The 16,612-nt window shown below is 45.2% G+C and overlaps 1 protein-coding gene and 2 non-coding genes across 4 annotated transcripts; all 3 read left to right on the plus strand.

Annotated features, from left to right (window-relative positions):
* The first annotated feature begins 2,117 nt into the window (after positions 1-2,117).
* Positions 2,118-16,198, plus strand: DKC1 (dyskerin pseudouridine synthase 1). Of its 2 annotated transcripts, XM_016947588.3 has the most exons (15): positions 2,118-2,498; positions 4,458-4,525; positions 5,003-5,089; positions 5,467-5,558; positions 5,777-5,961; positions 6,558-6,622; positions 6,817-6,943; positions 7,856-7,986; positions 8,396-8,539; positions 9,967-10,087; positions 12,345-12,463; positions 13,119-13,222; positions 13,713-13,791; positions 14,707-14,844; positions 15,300-16,198. In XM_016947588.3, exons 1-15 carry the CDS (start codon positions 2,240-2,242, stop codon positions 15,366-15,368), a joined length of 1,788 nt encoding a protein of 595 aa, XP_016803077.2. In that variant the 5' UTR covers positions 2,118-2,239; the 3' UTR covers positions 15,369-16,198. The 2 variants fall into 2 exon arrangements, with proteins under 2 accessions (XP_016803077.2, XP_016803079.2); XM_016947590.3 differs by lacking the exon at positions 5,003-5,089 and having other exon boundaries at positions 2,164-2,498.
* Positions 8,141-8,216, plus strand: MIR664B (microRNA mir-664b). Its single transcript, NR_036023.1, has one exon. It is a non-coding gene; the product is annotated as a microRNA mir-664b (primary transcript).
* Positions 13,516-13,644, plus strand: LOC112207206 (small nucleolar RNA SNORA56). Its single transcript, XR_002941660.1, has one exon. It is a non-coding gene; the product is annotated as a small nucleolar RNA SNORA56 (small nucleolar RNA).
* Positions 16,199-16,612: the final 414 nt, after the last annotated feature.

A 16,612-nucleotide genomic window follows, 5' to 3' on the forward strand; every position in this document is an offset into this window, starting at 1 on the left:
TAGAACCTTTTCTTATCACCTCAAAAAGAAACTCTGTGCCCATTAGCAGTCATTCCCCATGTTCCCCTAAATTCCTAGGCCAAGGCTACCACTAATCTGCTTTTTGTCTCTAGATTTGCCTAGTCTGGATATTTCCTATAAATGGAATCACACAAAATGTGGCCTTTGGTGAATGGCTTCTTTCACTCAGCATAATGCTTTCAATGTTGTATCCATGTTGTAGCATGGATCAGTACTTCATCCCTTTTTATGGCTCCATTGTATGAATAGACCACATTTTGTTTATCTATTCATCTGTTCATTTTGGTTGTTTCTACCTTTTGCCTATTGTGAACAGTTCTTCTATGAACATATGTGTACAACCATCTATCTAAAAATCCATTTTCAATTCTCTTGGGTCTATACCTAGGAGTAGAATTGGTGAGTCATATGGTAACTCTGTGTTTAACCTTTCAAGGAATTGCCAGACCATTTTCTAAAGTGGCTGCATCATTGTACTTGATGGTACTCATGGTTTGGTCAGACAACACCCAGTTTATCATGGGCAGGTCAGGTCTTAAGACCACATGTATCACAGTCATTCCGTTTCAGTAAATAATTACAGCAAGCCAGGAGCTTTTCCTCCTGGCAAATTATTATTTTTTGTGTGTGGAGGTCTTAGCTTTAAGTTTATTTCAAATTCCAGAGGGCTGAACTGTGAGTCTCTTATTAAAGCTTGGAAAAGGCTCTGTGTAGCATCCTAATGGGATATGCCATCTCCAGAAAATGGCCCACTGAGTGTCATGCTTCTTTTTTAGCAAGCAGAGGGTTCCAAGTAAGGCAACTTGTCTTTCTCTTTGGAGGGACCGTCTCAACATGCCTCAGCCCACTGGATGCCCAGGAAGTTCACTGAGGTGTCACCTCCCTGAATTTTCAAGGGGCTTCTCTCTCACCTTGTGGTGAAATATTTGCCACTTCCTATGCATCAGGTCCACTCAGCATGATGTCTTGGGGTACAGTGAGATGATCAAATCAGTTCCCAGGGACTCAATTATGATAATGTGCCAGAGGCTTCCTTTGTTCTTTCCTTCCATTATCACCCTCCGCCCTTGAGTCAGGAAGCCCCTCTGGGAATTTATCCAGCTACCAATTGTGTTTATTACAAGTATGGATTCAAGAACCGGGGAAAGAGCCACAGGGTGGCTGATAGCGAAAGGGACGTGGGCTGACTCCACTTCTGACCATTGGACCAAGTGGCATTCTACTTCCCCAGCGATTCACACAGGCTAGTGCAAGCCCCTGGTAAATGGCCACGGGTCCCACGAGAAGGGAGGAGGCAGGCTGAAAGTACACACTTGTAGCGTTACATGTGCCTGGCCTCACCTTTACAGGCTCACCTCACGGGCTCTGGCCTGTGGACTGACTAGATCTGGGAATTAGATGAGGCACCATGATTTTCCATTGTGGTGATTCAAGGCAGAATGCCTTTAGCCAGACCTAGAGTTACCGGGGTTATACAGATCATGATGGCTTACTACAGGACACTGTGATCAATTAGACACCACCAGAGATCCCTGGGGAGAAATCAGTTTGGTTCCAGCTTCCAGCCCTGCTGCCTATCATGATACCCAGGCTCATCCTGTTTCTATGAGATTTAGTGCCAGTGCTTTGTCTCTGCTGTTTGGCGTGAAGCCCGGTCGTAGAGTTCAAATTGAGGTGTGCTGTGAGCATAAACGCACACACCGGAAAGTCTTTGCGGGGACAAAAAAAAACCAATGTAAAATACCCCATTCATACTATTGTGTTTTGCCTGTATGTGGAAATGATAATATTTCGGATAGGCTGGGTTAAAAAAATTCATTATAAATCATTTTCACCTTTTTCTTTTTACTCTTCTTTCATGTTGCTGCTGGAAAATTTAAAAGTCAATATGTGGCACGCACACTACTCCTATTGGCCATCTGCTCTAGCTGGATGGGAACTGCAAGCAGCAAAGGGCTTTCAACCTCTCCGAGCTTCAACATGTTCACTTATTCATCAGGACTGATCCAACAGCAACCTGAAAGGGTCGGTGTGAGAAAGCAAAGAAAGAGGTACTGTTTACGGAGCGTTCAGCCGTGAGCCCAGGCGCAGGCGCGGAGCTAAACCCGGAGGTGAAGCAGCTACAGCTGGGGCCACGCCCACAGACTCCGGGCTGTCGGGGCGGGCGGCACTCGCGCTTCCAGCCTGGGCCAACCAGGCTGGTTGAGGCTCGAAGCGCATGCGCGGTCTCGCCCTCCGTACTGGCCGAGCCAGCAAATCGCATTGCGCGGACGACCAGCGGGCGCCTCGGATTCCGCCCCCGGGATGGCCCCGCCTCCTCCCGCCCCGCGGCAAGGCACGCACAGGGCAATGCGCGGGTGGGTGGGTCCTAGCAGCGCGGCCTGACGGGACCAAGGCGGCGGGAGTCTGCGGTCGTTCCCTCGGCTGTGGACCGGGCGGCACGCACGCGGTGCAGGGTAACATGGCGGATGCGGAAGGTAAGGGCTGCAGGCTTCCGGGCCGTGCTAACTCCGGGCGACTCGGGGAACGGGGGTGGGGGGATGGTATCGGGGCCCGCGCACGCCTCCCTCTGGTTCCCGCCGGCGTGTCGGCCTCTTCACCGCCCGGCCTTAAGCCGGCCTTGTCTCTCGGCCCTGGCTCCATGGCAAGGGCGCGAGAGTGGGAGCCCCTCGCGGTGACTTGGCATGATGGGGCTCGGCCCTCTCACCTCCCTGGGGTCCGGGTCGCCGTCGAAAGACATCTGCCGTGCTGCCCACCCCGCGGTGGCGTGGGACGTGGCAGTGTCTGTGCTGCTGCCAGCCCGGACGCCGCCGTTACAGCTCCATGCGACTAGGGGAGCAAGGGTAGTGGAAACGGGCCGAGAAGAAAAGGAGCGGAGGGACGCCGGAGCAGGGATAGAGCTCCGAGTTGCAAGAAAGTTCTAGAGGCCACAAGCCCGCGGGGACAGTCGAGTGGTCGCTTATGGAACTTTCCGGCCCCCTGCGTGAGCGCTTCTGTGGGATGTTTAAGCTCTGCCATAGCCACGTGGTGAACCGGAAGGGAAGCCGACACGTGCAGTAGCCTACAGTCAGTTACCCAGCCATGCGACCCATACATTTGGCCTTACACACCTTGTTTTCTCGCTTACCTACGGATATACGTTCTAAGAAATGGGTCGTTAGGCGATTTCATCATTGTGTGAACATCAGAGGGCTCTTACACAAAGCTAGGTGGCATAGGCTACTACACACCTAGGCTGTATATGGTGTAGCGTATGGCTCCTAGGCTTCAAACCTGGACAGCATGGTATTGTGCGGAATGCTGTAGGCGGTTGGGACACAGCGTCGAGAGTTTGTGTACTTAAACATGTCTAAGCAGAAAAAGGACAGTAAAAACATAGCACAGGGCCGGGCGCGGTGGCTCAGGCCTGTGATCCCAGCCCAGGCTGGCGGATCACCTGCGGTCAGGAGTTCAAGACCAGCCTGGCCAACATGGTGAAACCCCGTCTCTACTAAAAATACAAAAAATTTAGGTGGGCGTGGTGGTACACGCCTGTAATCCCAGCTACTCGGGAGGCTGAGGCAGGAGAATTGCTTGAACCTGGAGAAGGAGGTTGCAGTGAGCCCAGTTCCTGCCACTGCACTCCAGCCTGGGGAAAGAGTGTGACCGTCTCAAAAAAAAAAAAAAAAAAAAAAAAAAATATATATATATATATATATATATGTATGTGTGTGTGTGTATATATGTATATTATATATGTGTGTATTATATGTATGTATATTATATATATGTATATTATATATATATAGTACACAAGGTTATAAGTGGTGCACCCGTAGAGGAGGGCACTTACCATGAATGGAGCTTGCTGAGCTGGAAGTTGCCCTGGTTGAGTCGGTGACTGAATGTGAAGGCCTCAGACATTACACTACTGGAGACTTTATAATCTGTACACCTAGGCTACACTAAATTTATAAAAATATATTTTTCTTCAGAATAAATCAACCTTAGCTTACTGTAACTTTATAAACTTTTTACTTCGACTGTTGTAATAATACTTAGCTTAAAACAAACACATTATTTAGCTGTACATAAATATTTTCTCTGCTTATCTCCTTATTTATAAAGTTTTCTATTTTAAAATTTTTTAATTTTTTTCTTAAAAAATTTTTTTTTGTTAACTAAGACACAAACACAGCACACACAGTAGCCTTGACCTACACAGGGTCAGGATCATCAAGACATCACTAGGAGATAGGAATTTTTCAGCTCTGTTATAATCTTATGGGGGCCACCATCACATACGCAGTCTGTACTTGCAAAACATTATGTGGCATGTGACTGTAATTGTAGACCTAAAATCCATTTCCTACCTGCCCTAATTTCGGTCTTTATTTTAAACCCTTGTTTCATTTATTCTTGGGGAAAATTCCCAAATCCTGTGTTTGTTTTTTTAGTAATTATTTTGCCAAAGAAACATAAGAAGAAAAAGGAGCGGAAGTCATTGCCAGAAGAAGATGTAGCCGTGAGTAGTAATGTGTTTGACTTCACTTTGACTAAAAAGAAAGTTTACTTAAATAACAAACTAAAGGAAAGAAGTGTTTTTAAAGGTTTCCAAGGAATGAGCCAGCATTGGTAGTCATTGTGTAGATTCGAAAAAGCACTGAAATGACACAGCCCCAGACAGTCCAAGTGTCCTTCAGGCATAGCTTACTAAATGGTGCTGGCCTTACCAACTGCTGTCTCTGAATTTGTCTTCCTTATGCCACCCACAGACCCGCCATCCCCCTTTCTCTTTAAATGTTTGGACCCATCTTAGTGACATTTCACTTCCCCTCTGTACTCCTGGTTCATTTCTTCTCTCTCTGTCCCTTGGAGGTCCCAGTGAAAAGTCATAGGAAGCCTTGTTTTCTGTTTAAAAGGCTTACATTTCCATGGCAGTAATGGAATTGTTCAGAATCGGGTGGGAAGTTTAATAGGTTATATTTCTGTCCTGTCGAAGGAAATACAACATGCTGAAGAATTTCTTATCAAACCTGAATCCAAAGTTGCTAAGTTGGACACGTCTCAGTGGCCCCTTTTGCTAAAGGTATGTGGTTAAAATCGTGCATCAGATGAATGCCTGCTTTTACGTTATTTCCAAGTGTTAAACAATTGATTGAGAATGCTTACTGCTGGCATCCTTGACTTTGGGAAGTGCCCACTGATACAGTTTAAAGCAGGATTCCTTAAGGTATCTGAAATGAAGAACCAAGTTTTAAAAAAATTGGCAGTGCACTCAACACTGTTGTAGAACACATGTCCCCACAATGTTAAATTGCTAAGTTTGTCAACAGTTCTCAGTTTTTGTACTTAGTCCGTCTTGCAGACCTATGCCAGTTTGTGGGCCACATAGTGGTACTGACTCTTTTTTAACATGTGCTCACGACATGGTATTTTGTTTTGTGTTGTGTCGTTGCTTTGTAGAATTTTGATAAGCTGAATGTAAGGACAACACACTATACACCTCTTGCATGTGGTTCAAATCCTCTGAAGAGAGAGATTGGGGACTATATCAGGTAAGTGTTGGGAGGAGGCACTGTGCAAACTTACTTTCTTTTGAAAATGCTTTCACATCAGCTATTCAGGAAGGCAGTGGCATGCCAGAATAGCTTTGTCTTGAATATATAACCTGTACCCGCAGTGAATTATTTTTCTTTTTAACTCTTCAGATTTGTTGTTTCACTGGAGCATAAGAGTGGGTGATACATTAATTTTTTTTTTTTTTCCATTCCAGGACAGGTTTCATTAATCTTGACAAGCCCTCTAACCCCTCTTCCCATGAGGTGGTAGCCTGGATTCGACGGATACTTCGGGTGGAGAAGACAGGGCACAGTGGTACTCTGGATCCCAAGGTGACTGGTTGTTTAATCGTGTGCATAGAACGAGCCACTCGCTTGGTGAAGTCACAACAGAGTGCAGGTATGTGGGAGAGGGAGGGAAGGACTGGCTAGAGTGAAAAGCTTTCTGTATTTCCCTTCTATGTTTTGTCTGCTGGAAACTATTTCTTCCTTAAGAAAAAAAAAAATCCTAAAGCAAGGATATTGTTTTGGTTTCTGTGTACGTTCTGTCCCCTGCCAGATCTTAATGGTCCGCGCTTTTTGGAATTCCACATACTAAGCATGTATTCATCAAGCTGACTGGATCCATTTGTCCGGGTTCAGCTCTCAGCTTGTCACTCCAGGCTTCTCACTCTGTGCTACCGCTTCTGCCTAAAGTATCCTTCGTTCATTTTTATCTGAGAAAAGCCTGCTTATCTTGCAAGGCTTTTTCCACGCAGCTTCTACACTGGGTACTCCCAACTGTCCCTGTTAGTACATTGAATTCCCAGTGAGAAAGTGTCTTCATTCTTTCCCACATCATCACCATGAAATCTCTCTTAATGCAAATTTTATAGAAACACAAGGTCAAACTGCCGCTTTTCCTGCTGTGCAAAATGGGAGTGACTGAGCATATAAGAAATATGGAAAACAGAAAACTCAGTGGCCACACCTGACTACTCTTTTGTCATTTTTCAGGCAAAGAGTATGTGGGGATTGTCCGGCTGCACAATGCTATTGAAGGGGGGACCCAGCTTTCTAGGGTAAGTCTGCAATTGTAGGGAGGACACCCTTTGTTGACTTGGATCTCTGAGCCCCTAAACATCTGGAGATGGGTTAGCTGTCCTGACTGACTCCTTTTGTCCCCTTTTCAGTCGGCTGCCGCAGCCAGCCTGGACCAGTGACTGCACATGTACATTCTGATGAGGTGTTTGTTTTCATTTGTGTTTGTTCTTAGGCCCTAGAAACTCTGACAGGTGCCTTATTCCAGCGACCCCCACTTATTGCTGCAGTAAAGAGGCAGCTCCGAGTGAGGACCATCTACGAGAGCAAAATGATTGAATACGATCCTGAAAGAAGATTAGGTGAGTCATTAGGCCTGTGAGTGGGTATGAACACATTCTTCAGGATTCTGTTCTCTTATTAAAAGTAGATGCCCTTGAAGTTGAAGACTTTCTGAAACCTGCCCTACAGCTGGGATATTATCTGCGGGCGATAGTTTTTGTTATCTTTTGTTGAAAAAGTGAACAGTGCCTAGTAAAGTGAGATGGCTTTTACACCTTTTATGATGACTGCTTCTGCTGGAATTGAAATGTTTTCATTCTGCATTTGTGTAGTTCGGTGCTTTGTTCAAAGGTAAGTGTTTTCACCAAAGTATGTTTTGCATGTGTTTTTTATTTGTTGCAATTTTGACTGCTTAGAAGTTTCTGTTGTCAGAAGTAAATTTAAGACAATGCCAATTTTCCTCCCATCCATGAAACATACCATGCTGAATATACCTGCAACTTAAGTGTTAAAAATTCTGCTAATATCAGAATTACAGATCTTTTTTTTTTTTTTTTTTGAGACGGAGTCTCGCTCTGTCGCCCAGGCTGGAGTGCGGTGGCATGATCTCGGCTCACTGCAAACTCTGTCTCCCGGGTTCACACCATTTTCCTGCCTCAGCCTCCCAAGTAGCTGGGACTATAGGCGCCCGCCATCATGCCCGGCTAATTTTTTGTACATTTAGTAGAGACGGGGTTTCACCATGTTAGCCAGGATGGTCTTGATCTCCTGACCTCGTGATCCACCTGCCTCTGCCTCCCAAAGTGCTGGAATTACAGGCCTGAGCCACCGTGCCTGGCCAGAATTACAGATCTTTACAGCAAATGCTTATATTTTAAGAAGTGTGTCTGTCACCTCTAGTCTTGGTGGCTCAGATGAAGGATAACTGCATTTCTCAACCAGTGATGTATTTACAGTAGGTGCTGCTTTTCTTTTGTGTGTGTGTATCTTAGGAATCTTTTGGGTGAGTTGTGAGGCTGGCACCTACATTCGGACATTATGTGTGCACCTTGGTTTGTTATTGGGAGTTGGTGGTCAGATGCAGGAGCTTCGGAGGGTTCGTTCTGGAGTCATGAGTGAAAAGGTATGTGTTACGGGGCTAGAAGTTTTAGAGCTGGTTCTTACCATCTGGCAGCCTTTGATGGCACTCCACTTGCTTCATGTCGTGGGAAAGATGCTTTCCAAAGTGTTGAGTTCAGTCCAGGGCAGCTTCCCTGTTCTGTTAATTAAACTTTGGGACATTAAAATGGGCTAAGGGAGATGATTGGGTAGAAAGTATTATTCTATTCATTTGCCTCCCGGCCTACAAAAATGCCTGCTTGGGGTCTAATACTTCAACGGTTAAAGATGCCTGGAAGAGCCAGGACTGAAGAGGCTGAAGACATAATGAGCTTGGACTAGTAAACAAGTGACATTCAGTTTTAGGAAGTTTGGGGTCTGATGGGCTGAGATACAAATAAACTGAATTATTTTCATACATGGCTGCTTTTCAGGACCACATGGTGACAATGCATGATGTGCTTGATGCTCAGTGGCTGTATGATAACCACAAGGATGAGAGTTACCTGCGGCGAGTTGTTTACCCTTTGGAAAAGCTGTTGACATCTCATAAACGGCTGGTTATGAAAGACAGTGCAGTAAGTTCCGGGTTAGGAGTTTATATTTGGACAGAACGTACTCCAAAGATGAGGCTTGCTCTTTTTATTGTTTTCCTTGGGTTTTATTTTATTTTTTTCAAGTCCAAACCAAGTATATTAATTTAAAGTAAAAGTTTAATGGTAGGCATACTTAAAAATAAGGCACATTAGGCCAGGCACAGTGGCTGATGCCTATAATCCCAGCACTTTGGCAGGCTGAGGCAAGAGGATCACTTGAGTCCAGGAAGGAGTTTGAGACCAGCTTGAGCCCAGGAGATCAAGGCTGTGAGCTGTGTTTTTATGATGATCAGAGAGTTGGCCTTTTATAAATTAAAACATTGTCTTTTTCTCTAACTTGAGGGATAAAAATTTCTGGATATTTAAAATGTTTGTAGTTGGTAATTATTTATATTCAAATCTTGTATAGATGTTCACATTTTTTGTATGTGTATAGGTTGTAATAAATACTGAAAGATGGCACCATAATAGTTGAAAAAATGTGATGTCCTCTCCTTATCAAACCATTGGCTTCTGGGTGAATGTAAAGGGAGGGGAGAATGTGATCAAAAGAGGTCTAGGTGAGTGGAGATGGTATGAGGCAGATGGGTGCATTGGGTACCATTGAACCTCTGGAGAGGTAGCCTTAACTTGTACCCACTGACCTATAAATTCTGCACCAAGACTTGTGTGTGATTGGTTCAACAGGCCTCAGTAATCTTGTTTTCAAGTTCTTTAAGAGCCTGTTATTGCCTGGATCTCCAGTAAATCTGTTCTTTCTCCTCATAAGGAGGAGAGAGGAGTAATTAAGGAATGCCAAGGCTATTTTTATGTTTCAAATGAAAATACGGACCACGTGCGGTGGCTCACACCCATAATCCCAGCACTTTGGGAGGCCGGGCCAGGCAAATTGCTTGAGCTCAGGATTTTGAGACCAGCCTGGGCAATATGGTGAAACCCTGTCTCTATTAAAAATACAAAAATTAGCTGGGCGTGGTGGTGCGTGCCTGTAATCCCAGCTCCTTGGGAGGCTGAGAATCACTTGAACTTGGGAGATGGAGGTTGCAGTGAGCCGAGAATGTGCCACTGCACTCCACCCTGGACAACAGAGGGACGTTCTGCCTGAAAATTAAAAAAAAAAAAAAAAAGAAAAAAAAAGAAAATACTTGTGAGTCTCTAGAACCTGAAAACCTGAAAGTCTTCTTTACTACTTTTGAGTCGTGTGTAATGTGCGGAGAGTGGTACCTAGCACGGTGAGGTGGCTGTTGCTCTTCTGAGTCCCTTCATGCCCCTTGCAGCTACTGGGCTATAAGTGCCATCCCTGTTTCCTGGTGTCAGGCCCCACTCCCTTGTTGTCCTCCTTTACTCTGGTGTGGGAGTGGGGTGGAGGGCAGCAGCTGGGCCCCTTACACTTGGTGCCATCTCTGCAGGTAAATGCCATCTGCTATGGGGCCAAGATCATGCTTCCAGGTGTTCTTCGATATGAGGACGGCATTGAGGTCAATCAGGAGATTGTGGTTATCACCACCAAAGGAGAAGCAATCTGCATGGGTAAGAGGGGATGTTTATTTTTTAAATTGTAAATGTTTCTGGTTACATACTAGGTGTATATATTTATGGGGTTCATGAGATGTTTTGATACAGGCATGCAATACATAATAATCACATCATGGAGAATGGGGCATCCATCTTAAGCATTTATCCTTTGTGTTACAAACAATCCTATTTTACTGTTAGTTATTTATCACCTTAGTTATTTTAAAATATACACATAAGTTATTATTGATTATAGTCACCCTGTTGTGCTATTAAATAGTCTTACTCGTCTTGTTCATTCTTTTGGTTTTTTGGTGGTGGTGGTTTTTTTTTTTTTTTTTTTTTTGAGACAGTCTTGCTCTTTTCACCCAGGCTGGAGTGCAGAGACGTGACCTCGGCTCACTGCAACTTCTGCTTCCCAGGTTCAAGCGATTCTCGTGCCTCAGCCTTCCGAGTAGCTAGGATTACAGGTGCACACCATGACACCTGGCTAATTTTTTGTATTTTTAGTAGAGACGAGGTTTTGTCATGTTGGTCAGGCTGGTCTCGAACTTCTGACCTCAGGTGATCTGCCCTCCCAAAGTGCTGGGATTACAGGTGTGAGCCACCATGCCGGGCCTGATTTTTTTTTTTTTTTTTTTGTACCCATTAACCATCCCTACCTCCCTGCCAGCCCCCCACTACCCTCCCAGTCTCTGGTAACCATTCTTTTACTCTTCTCTGTCCATGAGTTCAATTGTTTCGATTCTTAGCTCCCACAAATAAGTGAGAACATGCAATGTTTGTCTTTCTGTGACTGGCCGATTACACTTAATATAACGATCTTCAGTTCCATCCATGTTGTTGGAAATGACAGGATCTCATTCTTTTTTAAGGCTGAATAGTAATCCATCGTGTATATATACCACATTTTCTTTATCCATTTATCTGTCGATGGGCACTTCGGTTGCTTCCAAATCTTGGCTACTGTGATCTCTTTGATAACACTGATTTCCTTTATTTGGGGTATATACCCAGCAGTGGGATTGCTGGATCCTATGGTAGCTCAATTTAGTTTTTCGAGGAACCTCCAAACTGTTCTTCATAGTGGTTATACTAATTTACATTCCCACCAACAATGTACAAAGGTTCCCTTTTCTCCACATCCTTGCCAGCATTTGTCATTGCCTGTCTTTTGGATATAAACCATTTTAACTGGAGTGAAATGATATTTCATTGTAGTTTTGATTTGCATTTCTCTCGTGATCAGCGTTGAGCACCTTTTCATATGCCTGTTTGCCATTTATTTGTCTTCTTTTGAGAAGTGTCTGTTCAAATCTTTTGCCTGTTTTTTGATCAGATTATTAGATTTTTTTTCCTATAGTGCTGAGTTCCTTATATATTCTGGTTATTAATCCCTTGTCAGATGGGTAGTTTGCGGATATTTTCTCCCATTCTTATGCATATGGATATCTAGTTTTCCCAGCACCATTTATTGAAGAGACTGGTTTTTACCCAGTGTATGTTCTTGGCACCTTTGTCAAAAATGAGTTAAATGTAGGTGTGTGCATTTGTTTCTGGGTTCCTTATTCTGTTCCATTGGTTTATGTGCCTGTTTTTATGCCAGTACCATACTGTTTTGGTTACTGTAGCTCTATACTATAATTTGAAGTCAGGTAATGTGATTCCTCCAGGTTTGTTCTTTTTGCTTAGGATAGCTTTGGCTATTTTGAGTCTTTTGTGGTTCCATGTGAAGTACCAGTGTTTTTTAACTTGTGAAAGCTTAGCTACTGTTGGATTGTCTCTTAAGACTTTAAATGCTCTGCGCACCCTCTTAGTGAATGAACCTTAGAGCTATTCATTTAATGGGTCTAATTTGTACCAGAAGTAAGCATGTCATCAGGATTCCTTAGCTCTGTGAGCAGGCAAGGCAGCCACGGCCTATGGACAGCAGCAGAAAAGGAATCCTTAAAACTTCAAAGGTTCTGTGGCCCCAAAGGGAGTGTGCATGCCGTTCTTATAGACGTCTTGAGCTGCAAGCCTGTTATGTGTATTGTTAGGTGCTTTGGTTAGGTGTTTTTTAACTTCAGAAGTTTAACGTCATTTCAAAGGCCTCCTTCTCATAATGGAGTATTTCCTCCATATGCACATCCTGAGCAAAGGTAACCCCAATTAAAGTAGTAGCTCAGAGTTTTAAAAGTTTTAAAGTGGCATGCAACAGTAGAATTGGGGCTCATCAATTATCAATTCTTTCACCCTTCAAATAATTCTTTTCTTTATTCAATGCCTGTAGCTATTGCATTAATGACCACAGCGGTCATCTCTACCTGCGACCATGGTATAGTAGCCAAGATCAAGAGAGTGATCATGGAGAGAGACACTTACCCTCGGAAGTGGGGTTTAGGTCCAAAGGTAAGTGGTACTGGGTTGCGTGCCCTGCCAGGTTCTTTTGTTTGGCATTGTTGAATACTTGGGCAGCTCTTGGTGTGTTTCACCACCACAGCCTTGTATTGTGCTGGGCTCTGGGTTGTCGATGAGTGGAAACAGGCCCTGTCTTGGGCCTTAGAGATTTCAGTTTCATGAGGGGAAACAGTTGGGCATTACTCACGTAATCACACAGTGGAATGGCGAATTTCATGCACGTTAGTGGCTACCAAGGAGTGCAGAGAGGTGTCTGTCACCTGGAGTGTCCACAGTGGTCAAGGAGTCTGGTCAAGGGATTGTCTGTTAAGCCACACCGGTGTGAAGAGTGGGTTAGGTGTTGGTGAAGTGAAGAGGGGAGGGGAGAGTTCAGGGCATTGGGAGCAAGCAGCATGTGCAAAGGCAAAAAAGTAGAGTGGCTGCGGTGGGGACGTATGTCTGCAGAGGCTCTCACTAATAAGCTTTGTGATCTTCAACAAGTCCTGTGTGTGTTGGAGTTAGTGGGCAAATTCTGAATGCTCTGGAGAGGAGTTTGAGGCCCTGCTGAGAATACACCAGGGAGGAACCTTGTTCTATTCTTTGTAGTCACCATGCCCGCTTCCAGCATTGACACCATTCTAATGTTGACACCTTGATGTTCCACCAGGCAAGTCAGAAGAAGCTGATGATCAAGCAGGGCCTTCTGGACAAGCATGGGAAGCCCACAGACAGCACACCTGCCACCTGGAAGCAGGAGTATGTTGACTACAGGTGAGGGCAGGATGTTTCAGAGCCAGGGGTGGGTAGAGACGGCACACTTGCTGCCTTGATGCAGGAGTATGTCAACAACAGGTGAGGATGGGAAGGTAGAGCCCACTTGCCATCTGGACGCAGGAGTACATGGACAACAGGTGAGGAACAGGTGAGCATGGAGGTTGTAGAGCCCAGGGGAGGGGGAGTCACTTGGTTTGGGGCAAACTTGCTAAATGTAGGACCACAGGAACCAGCTCTTCGGCTCCCGTGAGATTTTGGCTGCCCAGGCCAGTTAGGGGTGTGGGCCTGCACGGCAGACAGTTATCCCTTTCTAGTCTGGCTCGTGGGACTCTAGAGGGAGTCAGTCTGCAACAGTAAGTGGTGAGTTCTTCTGTCAAGCGTCAGTATTTTGATGGTGGCTTTAGACTTGCCAGATAACACTACATAACATCAGTACTGCCCTGGAAAGCCATTCAGTGAATTTGACCTATTGCTACCTCTTTTTCAGTGAGTCTGCCAAAAAAGAGGTGGTTGCTGAAGTGGTAAAAGCCCCGCAGGTAGTTGCCGAAGCAGCAAAAACTGCGAAGGTGAGTGGCATGCTGTCCTCAGTTTGGAATGTGCTTAGGGAGATAATCCTAAGAGGCACTGGCATTCGTCTTACTTTGTGACTGTCCGCAGTCCAGCCATATACGCTAGCATCAGAGATGCAGCGCATACACAGGTAATGCTGCCTCATACCCTGGGGTGCTTGTTTGGGCTCTGCAGGCTCCTCTGATTTGTATTCTCTGTCCTATCTGCTGGGAGGAGGAATGTGGGCTCAGGAATCAGATCGGCCTCGGCTCCTACCTCAGCTATGGCAGCAACACAGTGATAGAATGGGTGGTGGTGTGTGTGTGTCAATTCTGGCCCCTGCCCTGGGTCAAATGGTAGGACAGATGTGTTGAAATCAGAGGCCATGGCTGTTGGACACTCGAGGCCATACAAAATTCAGCAGAGAGCAGAATTGCATCTTAACCTGGCACCACCCAGTGTTGAAAGAGTCAGTCAAGCATGGGTTGGCAACTCCACCCCATGGAGCTGCTGGCATTGGAGGACAGAATGACAGGTCTGCACTCAGAAACCGGGGGCGGTACTGAGTATCCTGCACAGGCTGTGTGGGAGGAGCTTCTGACTTGTCAGATGTGAATTCCTGCTTTGCCTGCTTTCTGTGAGAGGTCCTCGCAGTCATGAGAGAAACAGCTCCTCCGGGCCTTTCCACCCCAAGCCCCGTGCTGCTGCTGTGCTCCTTCTCTTGTGCCTGCCTCAAGGCTTCTTGGATTTGGGGGATGAGACTGTCTTCAAATCCTCAGTAAACTAAGGCCCTGTCCGGGTTTGTAGTCAGAAAACGTCCTGTTAGATTCAATTGGGATCTTTCTTGGTGCCTTGCTACCTTTTGACTCACTGAACCTTTCTTGTCCATTATTGCCCAAGATCTAACACTTAACCAATTGTTTTCATCTCAGCGGAAGCGAGAGAGTGAGAGTGAAAGTGACGAGACTCCTCCAGCAGCTCCTCAGTTGATCAAGAAGGAAAAGAAGAAGAGTAAGAAGGACAAGAAGGCCAAAGCTGGTCTGGAGAGCGGGGCCGAGCCTGGAGATGGGGTGTGTGGAAACACGTTCAGGTTCCTTGGGCTGGCTTAGTCCCTGCGTGGGGAAAGAATTACCCAGGTGGTACCAGCTTTGTTACTCTTCTTGGAGGAGCTGTGGCCTGGGGGTGGGATGTCACCGAGTGCCTTTAGTGCTTCCCCGTGTTCCCTGTGGAATGGACAGATAGAGGCACCCGACCTCTACCCCTTATACTTAGAGCTCTATTGATGGTGGGTGGAGAGGATGTGTAGGATGGTGATCTGAATGTTTCCACTTCCAAAAGTAGACCACTAGGGTGTCACTGAAAGGTTTACAGAACTTTGTGTCACATGCAGCATTTAACCCAAAATATCCTTACAGGTCCTGAAAAAGGCTTGCTTGACTGTGGACCTTTACCAGATTTCCTTCTGGGAGAGTCATAGCTTTGTTAGTGGATGGTATCTGTGAGCTTTCATTCTCTTTCTTTCTAGGACAGTGATACCACCAAGAAGAAGAAGAAGAAGAAGAAAGCAAAAGAGGTAGAATTGGTTTCTGAGTAGTGAAGGCCACTTGAAGCATTGTGTCCAGCTGGAGGAGAAACTAAAGCCTTATTGAGAAAACATGTTATAGATCCTTTTGTTGCTGAGAGAGTGGAACATAGGTCCTAGACAGGGTGAAGAGTTCTGGCACATTTTAGCTGCTACTTTGAGACCTCGGTGATGTTACCTGGTGTGGTCATCCCATCTTGTCCTGTTTTAAGGATATGGGTGGTGAAAGATGAAAGAGGCAGAGTTTATCCCAATGACTTCTCTGTTTGAGTTGGGAAGCCTCACCTTCAGACCCAGTAACTGTCCGCAGCTGTCTGCTAGTGGTTGTCTTAACATCGTAGTCCTAGTTTGCATTTTTTAAATCCCCTCTGTTTAAAAGGTTTGTAAAACAAAAACAAAAAACTAAGTCTGCTCAGTGAAATGCTGTAGAACCGTAAATAAGTGGTAGAAGAGTGTCACTGAATTTTGTCTCTGAATTCAGTATAACTGAGTTTTTGTCCATGCTGGTGTCTGGGTTATAGGCCTGATGGGCCTGGTAGTTTTCCATCTTGTTCTGGCCTAGAGGTCAGTCCTTTGCACTTCCTCAAAGCTTGTGTACAGTGCTCACCTAAATCCATCTGACTACTTGTTCCTGTGCCCTCTTGTTTTAGGCCTCGTTTACTTTTAAAAAATGAAATTGTTCATTGCTGGGAGAAGAATGTTGTAATTTTTACTTATTAAAGTCAACTGGTTAAGTTTTTTATGTATTCCTGTTGGGTTTTCTTGTTGATCTCATGCTAGCAGAGCAAAAATTGTAAAATATTTTGATTAAAAATCTAGGGACCTTTATGTCCTATTTGAAATGTGATGCTTTTATGTTTGTTTTCTGGTTTTTACATTTTTGTTCTGTATCTTACACAATCCACCTTGGGCCCTGTCATCTGATGTGAGATCAAGTACTCAGAGGCAGTGATTACCACAAAACCACTGATCTCTAGAAGAACAGAGAAGGAGAGGGTTAATGTATTTATACATAGTGGGCCTGGCAGGAGGGGGGGCAGGGTGAGTCGGGAGAAGGAAGCTGAGGGTGGGGACATGCAGGAATCTGAAGGCCTTGGTGACAGATTAGTGGAAGAAAGGTCTAGGGTTGCTTCCAATTTGGTATTAAGAACCAAGAAAGAGGCCGGGTGCAGTGACTCACACCTATAATCCCAGTGCTTTGGGAGGCTGAGGCGGGCAGATCACCCGAGGTCAGGAGTCTGAGACCAGCCTGGCCA

Source organism: Pan troglodytes, chromosome X (genome assembly GCF_028858775.2).
Source record: "Pan troglodytes isolate AG18354 chromosome X, NHGRI_mPanTro3-v2.0_pri, whole genome shotgun sequence".
Classification (NCBI taxonomy): Eukaryota; Metazoa; Chordata; class Mammalia; order Primates; family Hominidae; genus Pan; species Pan troglodytes.

What these genes read in the sequence shown, in the direction of transcription:
- DKC1 (XM_016947588.3), top strand. Translation starts at nt 2,240, where the DNA reads ATGCGCGGTCTCGCCCTCCGTACTGGCCGAGCCAGCAAATCGCATTGC. An exon ending in TAACATGGCGGATGCGGAAG is followed by an intron (nt 2,499 to 4,457) that starts GTAAGGGCTGCA and finishes TTGTTTTTTTAG; the next exon opens with TAATTATTTTGCCAAAGAAA. An exon ending in AAGCAGCAAAAACTGCGAAG is followed by an intron (nt 13,792 to 14,706) that starts GTGAGTGGCATG and finishes TTTTCATCTCAG; the next exon opens with CGGAAGCGAGAGAGTGAGAG.